Consider the following 15,111-nt stretch of genomic DNA (forward strand, 5'->3'; position numbering starts at 1 on the left):
CGCCCTTGACCGCACCTCCTTTCTCCAGTCTCCGTTTTCCCCCTCCCCCACCCGGCCTTCGCTGTAGCAGGTCGCAGACGAGAAAGGCAAAGGGAAGAGAAACAGTCCTTCATTGAGGGCCTACTGTGTGCGAGGCCCCGTGCACGCTGCTCTCCTACTTTATATCAGGGACCTCCCAAATACGCGGCAGGCATGTGTTTGCAGTGGGAGAGGAGTTAGGTTAAAAAAAAGGACGACACTGTGCGTGTGGGAGGTGGTGGCCACTCTGAGCCTTCCCCTGACTCATTCTTGAGTAGCTGGGGGAGGCCAGGCCCCAGACCCGCTAGCGGTTGGAGACACGGGGTGGCCTCCAGCCTCTGGACCTAGGCCTGCGCCCCTCCAGTCGTGCTTGTGGGCCCCGTCGGGGGCCCAGTGCCTCTCTGAACCTGCCTCTACCCTTCCCGCAGCTGCAGCCCGTGAGCCATGCGGAGGTTCGCCGGGAGGCCGACGGTCCGCGCATCCTGCAGCTGAGATCGCCAAGGGCTGCGTGGCGGGGCCAGCGGCACCATGGAGACCCCATATTCGATGACGGCTCACTACGACGAGTTCCAGGAGGTCAAATACGTGAGCCGGTGCGGCACGGGAGGAGCGCGCGGGGCCTCGCTGCCCCCCGGCTTCCCGCTGGGCGCGGGGCGCAGCGCCACCGGGGCCCGGGCGGGGCTGCCGCGCTGGAACCGGCGCGAGGTGTGCCTGCTGTCGGGACTGGTGTTCGCCGCCGGCCTCTGCGCCATCCTGGCCGCCATGCTGGCGCTCAAGTACCTGGGTCCCGGCGCCGCGGGCGGCGGCGGCGGCGCCTGCTCCGAGGGCTGCCCGGAGCGCAAGGCCTTCGCGCGCGCCGCCCGCTTCCTGGCCGCCAACCTGGACGCCAGCATAGACCCGTGCCAGGATTTCTACTCCTTCGCGTGCGGTGGCTGGCTGCGGCGCCACGCCATCCCCGACGACAAGCTCACCTACGGTACCATCGCTGCCATCGGCGAGCAGAACGAGGAGCGACTGCGGCGCCTGCTGGCGCGGCCCGGGGGTGGGCCGGGGGGTGCGGCCCAGCGCAAGGTGCGCGCCTTCTTCCGCTCGTGCCTCGACATGCGTGAGATCGAGCGGCTCGGCCCACGGCCCATGCTCGAAGTCATCGAGGACTGCGGGGGCTGGGACCTGGGCGGTGCCGCCGAGCGCCCGGGGGCCGCCGCGCTCTGGGACCTCAACCGGCTGCTGTACAAGGCCCAAGGCGTGTACAGCGCCGCCGCGCTCTTCTCGCTCACCGTCAGCCTGGACGACAGGAATTCCTCGCGCTACGTCATCCGCGTGAGTGCGTCCCCCTCCCCGGTCACCCCAGCAGCAGCCTGGGACCGGGGGCGCCACGGCCCCGCTCGAGCGCCCGCAGCGCAAGGCGACCTATGCGTAAAGGGAGGGAGGGCAAGGGGAGGGGAGCGCGCACCCGCATAGCGCGGGAGGAGGGCGCAAGTAATTTCCCTCGAGTAATTGCCGTGCTTAGCGGAGCCGCGGGAGCCGCAATTTCCCAGTCCTGTGGCAGGCTGTGAGAGCACGCAAGGAGGGGTGTGCCAGTGGGATCGGGCGGGCCAGAATGCCAGGGGCCTCGGCTTTCTCGGTGTGGGCTCCGACAGTGCCCCGTACAGGTGGGGAAGGTTGAAGGCTTACAGAAGGAAGGGTGGGGGGACTGGGTCCTCCTCCGCTCCCCGAATCTCCAGGCGAGACTGATTAGGGGTGGAGGTTTCCACCAACTTCTCTGGGTGGAAGGAGGGCTAATGTGCTTTTGTGCTGCTCCTGGGGCTGGCGACAGTAGGTGTCTGCCACGTCCTCTGTTTGGGCATTTGGATGGAACTTCGGTCTGTGTGCAAGAACCTGACATGTTGCCCGCTGATCTCTGACCTCTGACCCCGTCACTCTCCCCAGATTGACCAGGATGGGCTCACTCTGCCGGAGAGGACCCTGTACTTAGCTCAGGATGAGGAGAGTGAGAAGGTGTGGGGGCATGGGGTGGGACTGCAGGGAAGGCCTGGGGCTCCGGGAGGGATGGACTAGGGCCTGACACGGACCCCCCCTCCCCCTCCCCCCTGCAAAATGTCCCATCTTGGTGCAGATCCTGGCAGCCTACCGGGTGTTCATGGAGCGCCTGCTCAGCCTGCTGGGGGCCGAGGCCGTGGAGCAGAAGGCACAGGAGATCCTGCAGCTGGAGCAGCGGCTGGCCAACGTGAGCGGGGGCGGGGGAGGGCTGCCAGGGGCCCACGTGAGCGGGGGGGGACTGCCATGGGCCGAGGGGACGGCGCCGTTACGCAGGGCCCTGTCAACTCCGATCTCCGCCTCCAGATCACAGTGTCAGAGTACGATGACCTCCGGCGGGATGTCAGCTCCATGTACAACAAGGTGACGCTGGGGCAGTTGCAGAAGATCACCCCTCACGTGAGTGCGGCCCGCCGCGGGGCGGAGGCATCGATGCTGGGACTCCAGGGCCGTTGTTCCCCAGGGTGGGGTGAGGCCTTCCACGGCCATGGATTCCTGTGTCCTCCCGTGCGTCTCCCGGACTCCCTCCCCGTCCTCTGTGCTCCCTGCAACACCCAGCCCTACTGTCCCCCACCCTCGGCCCCACAGCTGCAGTGGAAGTGGCTGCTGGACCAGATCTTCCAGGAGGACTTCTCGGAGGATGAGGAGGTGGTGCTGTTGGCCACAGACTACATGCAGCAGGTGTCCCAGCTCATCCGCTCCACACCCCGCAGGTACAGCTGCTGATCACCCCCCCCCCAACCTGCCCCTCCACATCCCTCACCCGCACCCCAGATGTGTCTGCTTGGTAAGGTTTGAATTCCCGTTTCACCTCCGTCCGGTGGCCACACTGGGGAGGCATGTGAAGAGCACTGGAATAGGAGTCCAGATCCCTAGGTGCAGAGGTGGCTCTCCCACCTTCTCTCTGGGACCCTGGGCAGGGCTTGTGAGCTCCCTGAGCTGCGGTTTCCTCATCTGGGGAGAGTGAGGCCGACTGAGTCCGGACTCCAGAAACGGAAGGTGTGGGTGCAGTTCTGCTGCCCCAGGGCCACCTTGGGGAGCGCCTCCCTGGTCTCTGCCCAGAGGCCCCCCAAGGCCAGTCCTGAGGCAGACAGTCACCCCGAGTGCCCACCCTCCTACTGCATAGCAGGTCGGCATCAGGCACTCGTCTCAGGGGCCAGAGATGTGTCCTGCTTCGTGTGGGCCCTTTTCCCTGACTGGGGCTCAGGCCACTCCAGGTTCCGGCTCCATGGATCTGGAGTGACCCCCGCTCCTGCGCGGGTGCCGGGTGTAGCCCCAGGCCGAGGGGTCTGGAGTGGCGTGGCACGGAGCCCTTGGGTGGCCCTTGCGTATGAGCCTGTGTGGACACCCAGCCGTTTCCCCTGGCCCTCAGGATCCTGCACAACTACCTGGTGTGGCGCGTAGTGGTGGTCCTGAGTGAGCACCTGTCACCACCGTTCCGAGAGGCGCTGCACGAGCTGGCACGGGAGATGGAGGGCAGTGACAAGCCACAGGAGCTGGCCCGTGTCTGCCTGGGCCAGGCCAACCGGCACTTTGGCATGGCGCTTGGAGCTCTCTTTGTACATGAGCACTTCTCAGCTGCCAGCAAGGCCAAGGTCAGGCTGCCCTGGGCTTGGGGGTTGGGTGTGGGTGCAGGTGCTGGGCAGGGCGTAGAGTCCTCCCATGGCCTCGCTCTGAGAATGGGGAGCCCACATATTCCCTTGCAGATAGGGGCGCTCTGAAGCTCCAGACTTCTCGCCAGGCCACCTCCCCCAGGAAGCCTACCTCATCTATCAGCCACAGGAGGGCTGGCCCCTCAGGCTCCTGCCCCCCCTTCTCTGCCATGCTCGGCAGACTGTTGCTGGGGCAGTTTGTGCTTCCAGACTGTGGGCTTTTTGTAAGGGGGGCCAGGCCTGGATCCCCACCTCCAAGGTCCCGCTTGGCGCTCAGGACCAAGCCTTAGGCCTGGGAAGTGGTACTGAATCAGTGGTATCCCTCGTGCCAGGTGCTGGGGGCCCAGAGTTAAGGCCTCCTGGGTTGACCCTTGATCCCTGACCCCTGGCCCTATAGGTGCAGCAGCTTGTGGAAGACATCAAGTACATCTTGGGCCGGCGCCTGGAGGAGTTGGACTGGATGGATGCTGAGACCAAGGCAGCTGCTCGGGCCAAGGTGAAGTGGACCCTTTCCCATCTGTAGACTCCACGAACACTTATGGAGTGCCTACTGTGTGCCAGGCTGGAGTGACAGAAGAGAGATGCCCCTTGTGGAGCTGGCATCACTGGTCTGGTCTCCCCTGTCCTTGAGCCCTGCCTCTAGACTACAGCCTCTCCCTTGGGGGGTGGGGGGCTGTCTCCCGAGGCCCTGGCTGCCCTCTCGCCCACAGCTCCAGTACATGATGGTGATGGTAGGCTACCCCGACTTCCTGCTCAAACCCGAGGCTGTGGACAAGGAGTACGAGGTGGGTCTGCCTCTGGCCCCCCCCTGCCTAACCAGCTGGGCTTCTCCCGGCCTGTGGCCAAGACCCCAGGGAGGCCCGCCACGACCGAAGAGAAGAACCATGACCCTCGGCTGATGGCCCCTGGGGGGACGCGGGGCCCGCCCAGCGCTGGTCTGGCCGTGCCCGTCGCCTGCCACTGAGCGCTGCGCATCCCCTGTGCAGTTTGAGGTCCACGAGAAGACCTACTTCAAGAACATCTTGAACAGCATCCGCTTCAGCATCCAGCTCTCAGTCAAGAAGATCCGGCAGGAGGTGGACAAATCCACGTGGGTGCCTGGCCCAGAGCGGGGCGAGTCAGGGAGGGAGGTTCCATGGGGAGAGGCTCCTTAGCCAAGGCCAGGAGGCTGGGAGCGGGCGGGTGGTGGTGGTGGGGGGGGGGGGCAAACCGCCTCAAAGTCATGCTGGTGCAGAGGTCATGGGGCCGGGGCGGGTGGTGGTGGGGGCCGTGAGGGTGGAGGCTCAGCCTGGAGGAGGCGCGGGGCGTGGCCACAGGCTGGGTCACTAGGGTAGCTTTTAAGAAGGAGGGGGCTGGGAGGTGGGGGGGGGAGCGTGGGTCTCCCTAGCTGACCCCCACCTCCCTCCACAGGTGGCTGCTCCCACCACAGGCCCTCAATGCCTACTATCTACCCAACAAGAACCAGATGGGTAAGGGGGCGTGCCCCGCGAGGGGCGGGGCCGGGAGGCGGGGCCAGTCTCCTGCTGACCACGCCCTCTCTGTAGTGTTCCCGGCAGGCATTCTGCAGCCCACGCTCTATGACCCTGACTTTCCACAGTGAGTACCCAACCCAGCACGAGCCAGAGCCAGCTCTGCAGCCCTGTCTGCTGGGTGCATGAAAGCTGCCGGGACTGTCCCGATCCGGGCTGGGCCCAGGGGTCATGACAGTGGCAGATCCTGGGTCCCCATAGTCTCACCTCATCCTTGGTTATTTAGAAAAATGTGTAGGTTTTTTTTCTTTCTTTCTTTCTTTTAAATGTCCTGAGTTCCCCCTTACCTGGTTTGAGGCTTCTTTAGGGGTTTCAAAAGTGGCTTAGTGGCGAGGAAACAGGCCAAATCCAAGGTGGGGTGCCTCAGTTTCCCTCATGTCTTCCTCCAACCTGGTCTCTTCCCCTGTCCCAGCTCTGTTAGAGGTTATTTCCTACAGAGCAGCTGCAAAGGTATCGTTGGCCCCTTTTACATGTTGTATGAGGACTCTAAGGCACGAGTGCCCCAAGACCGTGGGGACACCACTGTGGCCTCCCTAGGCCACCTCTGGCTTGACCGGGGCCTTCCAGGGCCCAGGCAGCAGCGTGGAGCTCTCGGAGGGCGGGTGAGGCTGGGGCCTGACGCTGCTGCCGTGGGCCCAGGTCTTTGAACTACGGGGGCATCGGCACCATCATTGGACATGAGCTGACCCACGGCTATGACGACTGGGGTGAGGCCCGAGGGTGGCCAGAGGGGGTGTCGGGGGAAGGGAAAGGCAGACAGCGGGGGGCAAGGCGACGCTGGGTGGATTGAGACCCCACAGCCCCTCTGTCCCCATTGGCCGGTGGGTGGGTGGGAGAGGGGGCTTCGGGCATGAGAGTCCGTCTCCACCACTCTGCCCGCTGCCCACAGGGGGCCAGTATGATCGCTCAGGCAACCTGCTGCACTGGTGGACGGAGGCCTCCTACAGCCGCTTCTTGCGCAAGGCGGAGTGCATCGTGCACCTGTATGACAACTTCACCGTCTACAACCAGCGCGTAAGATGCCCTTGCTGCCCCTCAGGCCCGGCTGGGCGTGGACGAGGAGCATGCGTGCCCACGTGTTCACACATGTGCCCAGGGCCCAGCTCACATGCCCTGGGTGTGCATGCGCACTCACGTGGGTGCGTGGAGGAGTTCACGCAGACTCATATGGGGCACGAAGGGGTCAGGGCCGCATCTAAATCCTCTGGGAAAGGGAAGGGGAGTGTGGGCGGGGGCCCAGGGTGGCAAGGCCTGAGGAAGGCCAGTGGGCGGCAGACAGACCCCGGCCCCTTCCCTTCTCGGCAGGTGAATGGGAAGCACACACTTGGTGAGAACATCGCGGACATGGGCGGCCTCAAGCTGGCCTATTATGTGAGCTGCTCCCGCCTGGCCCTTCGTTCCTGTGGGGGGAAGGATGGGGGCTGATGAGGACTCCATGAGGGACGTGGGCACCCCAGCCTCCCCATCACATGGTGCTTTGGCCTGGGGGAGCGGGGCCTGTGACTGGCACAGGGTCCCCTGGAAAAGGAGGGACTGCCAGGCTGCTTTGGGGAGAGCAAGGAGGGCTGCCTGGGGTTAGCCTTCCCAGGAGAGAGCACAGCTCAGGAAAGGCGGAAGGCAGGGAGCCTGGGGCTCGGCATGGCGGGTGGTGTGCAGAACAGGGGCCGGTGAGGGGCTGGCTGGGTGGAGGGTGAGTCAGGTCACCGCACTGGGGGCACCGCAGCTCCACACTGTCACCCCCAGGCCTATCAGAAGTGGGTGCGGGAGCACGGCCCGGAGCACCCGCTGCACCGGCTCAAGTACACGCACAACCAGCTCTTCTTCATTGCCTTTGCCCAGGTGGGCCCGGTGGGGGCCAGGTGGGGGGTGGGCAGGGGTGGGGACATAGCTCTCGGCCTGCCTCTCATCAGCCACCCTCAGAGGCAATGGTCCCATGGGTTCTGATGAGGGCTCAAGGCCTAGTGTGCTGGGGTGGGGGGAGGTTTGCCAGGCTTGCTCAATGGACTCCTTGGCTTCAATTTCCCCTCTCTTCCCCTCCCCTCCCCGCCATGGGGCCCAGAACTGGTGCATCAAGCGGCGGTCACAGTCCATCTACCTGCAGGTGCTGACCGACAAGCACGCACCTGAGCACTACAGGTGGGCCTGCCTGCCTGGGCCTCATCCCCTTGTGTCTGGGGTGGGAGCAGGTGGGGATGGGGAGGGGCAGCTGGGGGGTAGTGGCCGTTGGAACCCACACCTGCTGGGTCTCTCCTCCTGCCTGCCCCAGGGTGCTGGGCAGCGTGTCCCAGTTCGAGGAGTTTGGCCGGGCCTTCCATTGCCCCAAGGACTCACCCATGAACCCTGCCCACAAGTGCTCTGTGTGGTGAGCCTGGCCATCGGCCCGCACGCCCTCGCCACCCGCCCTGCACGAACTGCCTCCCTGCCAGCTGCCGGGGCAGGCATGGACCCGGCACTGGTCTGCTCTGGGCGCCACCCACCTTAAGGCCTCCAGGACCTGGCCTTCTTGCTATCCCTCACTTCCGGAGGGGCCCGGAGCAGGGATGGGGCTGGGCTCCAGGAGGCCGTGGGGGTGAGATGCTGGGGTCCCCAGTCTTGACTCTAAGGAGCCAGACCCCCTGGCCAGGGTGGATTGTACAGGCCCCACCTTCAATCTGTTCTTGCTGCTAAGTCTGGTCAATAAACTGCTGTACCGTTGTCTTGGTTTCTTCAGGGGCCTCCGGAGCAGGTTGGGCTGAAGGGGTCCCTTTGTGGGGAAGCTCAGGGCCTCAGCACCGCGGGGACCCTAGAGAAGACCTTCTCGTCCCTTCCTGTCCCCCCTCCCTGTCTCTTCTGTCTTTCCCACCAACCACCTGCTCCTCCCTCCCCCAGAGTCCCGCCTAGGCTCCTGTCCAGCTCCAGACCAGGCTCGTGGGGGCCAGAACACCAAGCCCACTGGTCTGTGCTCCAGCATGACACTGGGACTTACTTCCCCTCAAAGTGTAGATATCACAGGCCAGGCCTTGGGCTCAGCGTGTCCAAGAGAGGGGAGCTATGAGACACGCTTACATGGAGGTCGGGGCCACTCTGTACAACACTGAGTCGTGCTCTCCGGTCTGGAGTGGACGCTCCAGGGATGAGAGAAAGAGAAGATCTGTCAGGGGCTGGCCTGTGACATGGCCGTGAGGCTCTAGGCCCCGCCCATGGTGGGAGGGGGAGGAGGGAGGGCTGCCCCATCACGCACAGGATGGTGGGGTGCGGGGAGAATGTCACATGGGGCAGCCCCACTGGGGGATCCAGGTGTCTGCAGTGAGTGGGGGACCGTGGGCCTCCTGCCTTTCCTCCTCTCGTCTGTTTCTCTCACTTTAGGGACAGCCTAGAGGGGGCGCCCCTCCCTGGCTGTGCCCGGCGTGGCCTATCCCCATCTCCCACCACAGTGGAGAATCTCTTGCCAGCCCAGCTCCTGTCATGCTCAGAGAACAGCCATCCCCATCTCGGCCTTGAGTGACATTTAAAAAGTTCCTGTTATCTGAGCCTCGGGCACGCCACCCTTGGGGAATGAGAGACAGAAAACGCACGTGCCACAGCTGACGGAGGCAGAGAAGGGCGGGCGTTGTGTGGCCCTGGAGAGGGCTCTGCGGAGAAGTGGCAGGAACTTAGAAGGACCCCATAGGAAGAGCCAAGTTCCCCCAAGGGGCAGGGACTCTTCAGGAGATGAGCAGGGCAGAGCACCCTTCGAAGGTGGAGGTGGGGTGTGCAGGGAGTAGGGGTCGGGTAGAGGAGCCGTGATTATGGACCGACCTCCAAATCCCCTCCAAGCCCCTCGCCCCCTGGGCTGGGCATGTGTACACCATATCCCTCAGCAGCCGGCACGCTACAATGTGCCTCTGGTGGCTGGCACAGCCAGCCAGTTCGCTCCTTGCCACCCACTTGGGTGGGGCCTGGTGTCTGGGACCCTCCACACCCCGTGACCAGCCCATCCATCTGACCTGGGATCCTGGCTGGAATCGGAGTCCCCAGGCCCAGCGCTTTTGCCCCCTGTGCCCCGGTGGCTCTTTAGTTCTCCACCTCCACCCAAGACCAAGCCTTCCTGTCTCCCATCCAGCTCAGGGGAGGTCTGGGGTGGACGGAGCCTAGGGGGTGAGACCTCCCCATTCTGTCTGTGCCCTGCTGAGGGAGCCAGAGGGACTTGGGCGTGGCGGGGATGGTGGGCCCCCGGGGGAAGACGAGTTTCCTGGCCTGGAGGCTGGTCCAGCGGGAAGCCTGTGGGACTTGGCTGCTGGCCGGGGGCCTCAAACCCAGTGTGCATTCCAGCCAGGGCGCGCCCACCCTGCGGGCGGGACCGTGGGCCGCCAGGCTGTGAAGCTCTTTGCTGGGCTACCTGCGGAGACGTCGCTGCTACCTGGGGCTTCGGGGCTTCACAGCCCTTCAGGGAGAACTGAGGGAGATCATCAGGTCAGAGGGAGCTCGAGCCACGGGCACCCCAAGGACAGAGTCCTGGTGCTTGGACGGGGCCCATGAACTCCAGACACAGCCACGAAACCCAGGGCCACGGTGTGGCCCAGCCTGGCACAAACGTGACACTGTGTGTCACCTGCTGCTTCCCAAACTGCTTTTCCAGACACACCCTAAGAGCATCCTCACTGCAGCCCACTGAGGTGCCAGGGTGACAGGGACAGGGAAACCGAGGGGAGCCACGGGCCCTGCCTAAGGTCACGCCGCACACGTTAGCTGATGGGCGCCACTCAGCCGCCGCGTCCTCTTGAGCTCTGGGCGTCCGTCCTATACTCGGTGCCAGCTGTCTGAGCGCCCTGTTAGGGAACCACGCACGTGGTGTAGACGCTGGCCACTCGTGGTCTGCCGGCCCCTGTGCCAGCGGCTCCACTGAGGAGGCCGGCAAGGTCAGCACAGCTGCCCACCCAGCCTCAGTTTCCCCGTCTTAAGTGAAGGCCGTGAGTGCAGAGAAGGCCCCTTGGGCAGCCATGGGACGGGTTGTGGTAGGGCTGGCCCCAGCCGTCCCCCGGGGGGTGAGGGCGTCCTCTGAGCACCGCTCGCTGGGATGACGGAAAGCAGTCTTCAGCCAAGCAGTTAATAGCAGGGAAAGAGCTTCCAGGCGTCCACCTCGCGCCCGCGTGCAGAGCGCCTCGTGGTTCCTGGTGCGGCTCTGGTTCTGCCATCGTGGCGTTGAGACCTTGAGCCCAGGGGTCACTGCTGGGTGGGTGACCTTGGCAAGTGACTCACCCTCTCTGGGTCCCGGGGCCATCACCGGCAGCCCCGGGGGGGTGTGTGTGCCAGGGGCCGGCCTGCCTGCGATGGACTGATGTGAGCCACCCTTCCCCTCCTCCCCCCCCAGCCGAGGCCTGCACGGCTGCTGCCCCAGCAGGCTCGGCCCGACTCTGAGACCTCAGGTCAAGGATGCCGGGAGCACCCTCCGTCTGGGGCCCCCTGGGTGCCAGCTCCGTACAGATCCGGGGAGGACTGGGAGCCAGCTGGAGAGGTGTGCCCGAGCCTCCCTGCCTAGGGTCTCAGAGAGGACGGGGGGGTCGGCAGCCCCGGGATTTCTGTGGCACCCAGGAGGGGGCACAGGGCGCCTGGTGCCACTGACCAGCCATACGCCCCGGGCCTTTCTAAACAGCTCAGTGGGACCAGATTCAAGTTTCTGCCATTCCTGTGGCTGCTTCTGTGCCGACTCCAGATGCCCGGTGCTCTGGGGGCCCTGGGGCCCCCGCTTGTGAAGTATCCTAGATGTGATATTTTTTAATTTATTTGTAAATGTTTGTTTATTTTGAGAGAGAGAGAGACCATGAGAAAGAGAGCGAGAGACCATGAGAGAGAAAGAGAGAGCATGAGAGAGAGACCGTGAGAGAGAGAGCACGAGTGGGGGAGGAGCAGAGAGAGAAAGAGAGAATCCCAAGCAGGCCCCACGCTGCCAGCGCGCAGCCCGACGTGGGGCTTGATCCCACAAACTGCCAGACCGTGTCCTGAGCCGACACCGAGAGTCGGACACAACCGACTGAGCCACCTCGGCGCTGCTGGGTGCAATATTTAAAAAAAAAATTGTAATGTTTTATTTATTTTTGGGAGACAGAGTGCAAGCTGGGGAGGGGCACAGAGAGGGAGACACAGAATCCGAAGCAGCCTCCGGGCTCCGAGCTGTCAGCACAGAGCCCGACGCAGGGGCCGAACTCACGAACCGCGAGATCATGACCTGAGCCGAAGTCGGGCGCCCAACCGACTGAGCCACCCCGACGCCCCTAGATGCAATATTTTTAAATGGCTTGAGCTCCTATGCCAAAAATGTTTGGAAAGCCCAGGGTCTTCCATATGCAAATAGCTCTGGGGGTGTGTTCTCAGGGGGATTAGGCCTCTCCTCATGCCTCCTTTCCCACCCCCTATGCCGGGCTGCCCCCTATCCCTTCCTTCCCCAGGGACCTCCCACATGGAACTGGGTAGAGTCACAGACTTTACTGAAGGTTTGGGGGGGGGGCAGAGGGGCCCTCTCTGTGCCTCCTCTCCTTTCTCCCCTTCTGGATGTCTCCGCCCTCCCTCCAAGTGACCTGAGAAACCTACTTCCTCTTGATTGATTAAAAAGAGCATTTTCCCCTTCCCTCTGCTGGCTCCAGGCTGGCCTAGAGGCCCAGCACAGTCTGTAGCCCTGTGACTGTCCCCTCCGGCCACCCAGCAGCAGGACGGGGTGGTGGGGGGAGGGCAGGGCGCACCAGTCCCACTGCCCTACCCCCGCCTCCATCCCGCAGTTTCTGCGCGAGCCTGGACGACTCGAATTTGGACGGCACATCACTGAGCCAAGTCTGTCCGGATCTGAGCAGAGCGTCTCCTGTGCAGCCTTCACCCGGTCACTGGCGTCGCCCACAAAGCTGCCAGGGATGGGGACCGCCAGATCCCAAGCCCCCTTCCCTTTGGGGAAAACTAGCTGGGCACTGGCCTGGCCTTTCCTGCAGAGTCCTTCTAATGAACTGGACTCCACCCCCAGCCCCGCCCCCTCCCCCGTGTCCTGGCAGGGTCCCTGTTCTGGGACTGCTCAGGCCACAGGGCTCCCCTCTTGCCCTCCCTGTCACCCCACGCCGGGCTGGAGGTGCCCAGAGGGCCGCCTGGGCACACGGCTCAGCCCCCAGGCCCCAGGCCCTTGGAGCAGCCCGGCATGAGCTCATCAGGTCAGAGGGGAGTGAGGCGGTGCCTGTTCTCCCACCTCAGCGGCCGCCCGCCTGGAAGCCTCTGGCGGTGGCTCAGGCTGATTCATTGGGCGGCAGGCAGCTCAAGTCCCGGAGCCACTGTCACATGGTGCCGTTAAGCCGCATCTCTCCTTGTCTGTAGTTTGCATAAATAATAAAAAAAAAAAAATCCCTCCCACCTTCCTGCGGGACCAAAACGTCGCCGGGACTGCTGACGGGGATCTGCATGGGGAGGTCTGAACGTGGCCACTTCTCTCTCACCCGAGGAGCCCAGGGCAGGGAGGGAGGGGTGTGCCGGACGGAACTTGCAACGCTGGTGAGCGAAGAAAGGGCAAGGTCAGGGTGCCCGGGGCCTGGATGCCTCCCGGCGGAGGGTGGACGGTGGGCGGCCCTCACCCTTTGGGAGCCGGGAGGAGGGCGGCCGTCTCCTCCCAGAGGGGCAGCGGAGGAGACACAGTTGGTCCCTAGGCACTGTGCCCAGCACGTTGGCACAGACCGGGCTCCCCCAGCGACAAGGTTACACCAAGGGGAGCTTCGGCTGCCTGTCGTCAGTGCTCTGGCCCGGCGTGTGTGCTGGTAACAAATGCCGAAGTTCTGTTCAGCCGGAGTAAGCAGGCCCTGGGGCCACTTTAGATCCGAGGGTGCAATTTAAAATCCTGCACAGCTTCCTGGAGGCCTCCGGAGGCCCCGCCGGGAGGCAGGAATCGGGGGTGTCAGCCTCACAGGGCAACAGCCTGTCATGTAGATGCTGACCAGGTGGGGAGACCTGCTTCTGGAACGGGGGACGGTGGGGGCTGGCTAACCGCATCAGATGGTAATGTCAGCCTCAAGGGCAGGACGAGGGCGCATCTGGCATCCCGTCTGAGGCCTCCCGAGAGACAGCATGCCTGTTTTTTCCCATTGTGACACATCCCATATCAGCCCCCTGAGCCGGGTTGGGCCAGGTGCAGGGACAGGGGCTCAAGGGGACTCCATGAGCTGGGGGCCCTGGGTCTAGAGGAGACTGGACCTGTGGTGCCCTCCAGACCCTGTCTGAGCCCCGGAAATGCTGACACACCCACGGCAAAGGGAGCTGTTTAGCCTGAGTCCTATCCGGGGTCCCAGCCTGCCTGGCCCCCCGTCTGGATCTCAGGGCTTCAGGTTAAAGGGACACTGAGTCCTCCTGAGTGTCTACGGTATGTTGGGCCCTAATATGCTTTATCTCCTTTGGGGACTTGCCATGACCCTGGGCAGGGGGCACCCTAAACGGGAGTCCGGATGTTCATATTTAACATCCAGCTCCATGCTGGCACCTTTCCCCCGTCAGCGGGGCGTCCACCCCCGACATGGAAGAGAACGAGGGTGCCCAGTGAGGGACACCCTCTCCCCGTTTGCTCACTTCCAGTGGATGGTGATGTGTGAGAGTTTAGTGTGTCTGCCCAAGTGGATTTAGGGATAATATGATCTAGTTTTAAACAAACGAATCCCCCACAACAATCAAATAGCTTCCGAAAGAGTCCTGTAAAGACACAGCCAGTAACACCAATAATCTACACGAGTTAAGGGACCGCAGACGCGACCGTCCTCTCCCCTGATAGGTGCTCATCATCACCCACGGTGCATACCTGATGGGAAATCAGCCCCAAATATAAAAACTAAACAAAACCAAACTGTTTGAAACAACTCTGCCCCCGTCGTTACTGGTGAAGCTTTGCCCCAAGCGACTGGTGCCCTGAGACACGACTCAATAGAGCACGAAATCCTTATGGACAAGCAAGGTATCTAAAAACTAAGCTTTCAGAACGTGGAGACAAACCCCCGCAATGCTTTTCCCAGCGACGTTTAAAGTTATGTGCTTTTCAACTCAGTACTTTTTTGATATTTCCCTAAGCAATGATAAATATTTGGAAAGCTCTTTTAAAGTTTCTTGCATAATAGCACGAGACAAAAAACACCTACCACCAGGCAAACACTTATTTTTTTTCTGCCGCAGTAAAAATGGCAGAAACAATGAACAGAAAATGATCTGTCGACAAACCGAAAGGCATTTCTTTGTCAGCAAATACTGTTGGAATGTGTAGAGAAAACACTACCACAGATTGGAAGGATGTGTTAGCGCAAATTACCCAGTGTGGGAGGTTTACTGTGTGGTTTTTACACATCTCAGCTTAAGGTATTTGCTTGGGTTCTGTTTCAATAATGAAATACACAAACCACTTTGTGTGTGTGTGTGTGTGTGAGAGAGAGAGAGAGAGAGAGAGAGAGAGAGAGAGTCAGGAAAGGAAAGACAGAGTAGAGAAGATATATGAATGCCTTGTTTCATAAGAACAATTGCACACAGGGAAAACTGTCAGGCACCCGCTGATGGAACAGCTACTGAGAAAGGATTTTTTTAAAGGATTCTGGATGAGGAAAAAGTATAGAGGGAGCTGTACCTACAAAACTCACTGGCCTACCTTGTCAAACCATTGCAGGAAAGAACTAGAAGCCCAAGGGCACAGGAACCCTCCGTGGTGTTAACTTTAAAAAAAATCAAGATTTTTGGGGCACCTGGGTGGCTCAGTCAGTTAAGCCTCTGACTTCAGCTCAGGGCATGATCTCACGGTGCATAGGTTCGAGCCCCGCGTCGGGCTCTGTGCTGACAGCTCAGAGCCCGGAGCCTGCTTCTGATTCTGTGTCCCCCTCCCTCACTCATGCTCTGTCTCTCTCTCTCTCTCTCTCTCTCAAAAA

The 15,111-nt window shown here is 62.3% G+C and overlaps 1 protein-coding gene across 1 annotated transcript; it reads left to right on the top strand.

Annotated features, from left to right (window-relative positions):
* The first annotated feature begins 546 nt into the window (after positions 1–546).
* Positions 547–7,602, top strand: ECEL1 (endothelin converting enzyme like 1). The gene is made up of 17 exons (XM_047085587.1): positions 547–1,338; positions 1,948–2,016; positions 2,135–2,245; positions 2,362–2,454; positions 2,644–2,768; positions 3,428–3,650; positions 4,105–4,203; positions 4,418–4,492; positions 4,694–4,797; positions 5,118–5,176; positions 5,252–5,303; positions 5,876–5,943; positions 6,126–6,250; positions 6,542–6,607; positions 6,980–7,075; positions 7,296–7,372; positions 7,503–7,602. Exons 1-17 carry the CDS (start codon positions 547–549, stop codon positions 7,600–7,602), a joined length of 2,334 nt encoding a protein of 777 aa, XP_046941543.1.
* Positions 7,603–15,111: the final 7,509 nt, after the last annotated feature.

Source organism: Lynx rufus, unplaced genomic scaffold (genome assembly GCF_022079265.1).
Source record: "Lynx rufus isolate CCGP_SWC_20201006 ecotype Redwood Valley unplaced genomic scaffold, mLynRuf1.p SCAF_2, whole genome shotgun sequence".
Classification (NCBI taxonomy): Eukaryota; Metazoa; Chordata; class Mammalia; order Carnivora; family Felidae; genus Lynx; species Lynx rufus.

Bases quoted from the DNA above. Each gene is read 5' to 3' on its own strand.
- ECEL1 (XM_047085587.1), top strand. From the start codon at position 547: ATGGAGACCCCATATTCGATGACGGCTCACTACGACGAGTTCCAGGAG. The intron at 2,455-2,643 runs GTGAGTGCGGCC...TCGGCCCCACAG, and splicing joins TGCAGAAGATCACCCCTCAC to CTGCAGTGGAAGTGGCTGCT. The intron at 5,944-6,125 runs GTGAGGCCCGAG...CGCTGCCCACAG, and splicing joins CCACGGCTATGACGACTGGG to GGGGCCAGTATGATCGCTCA.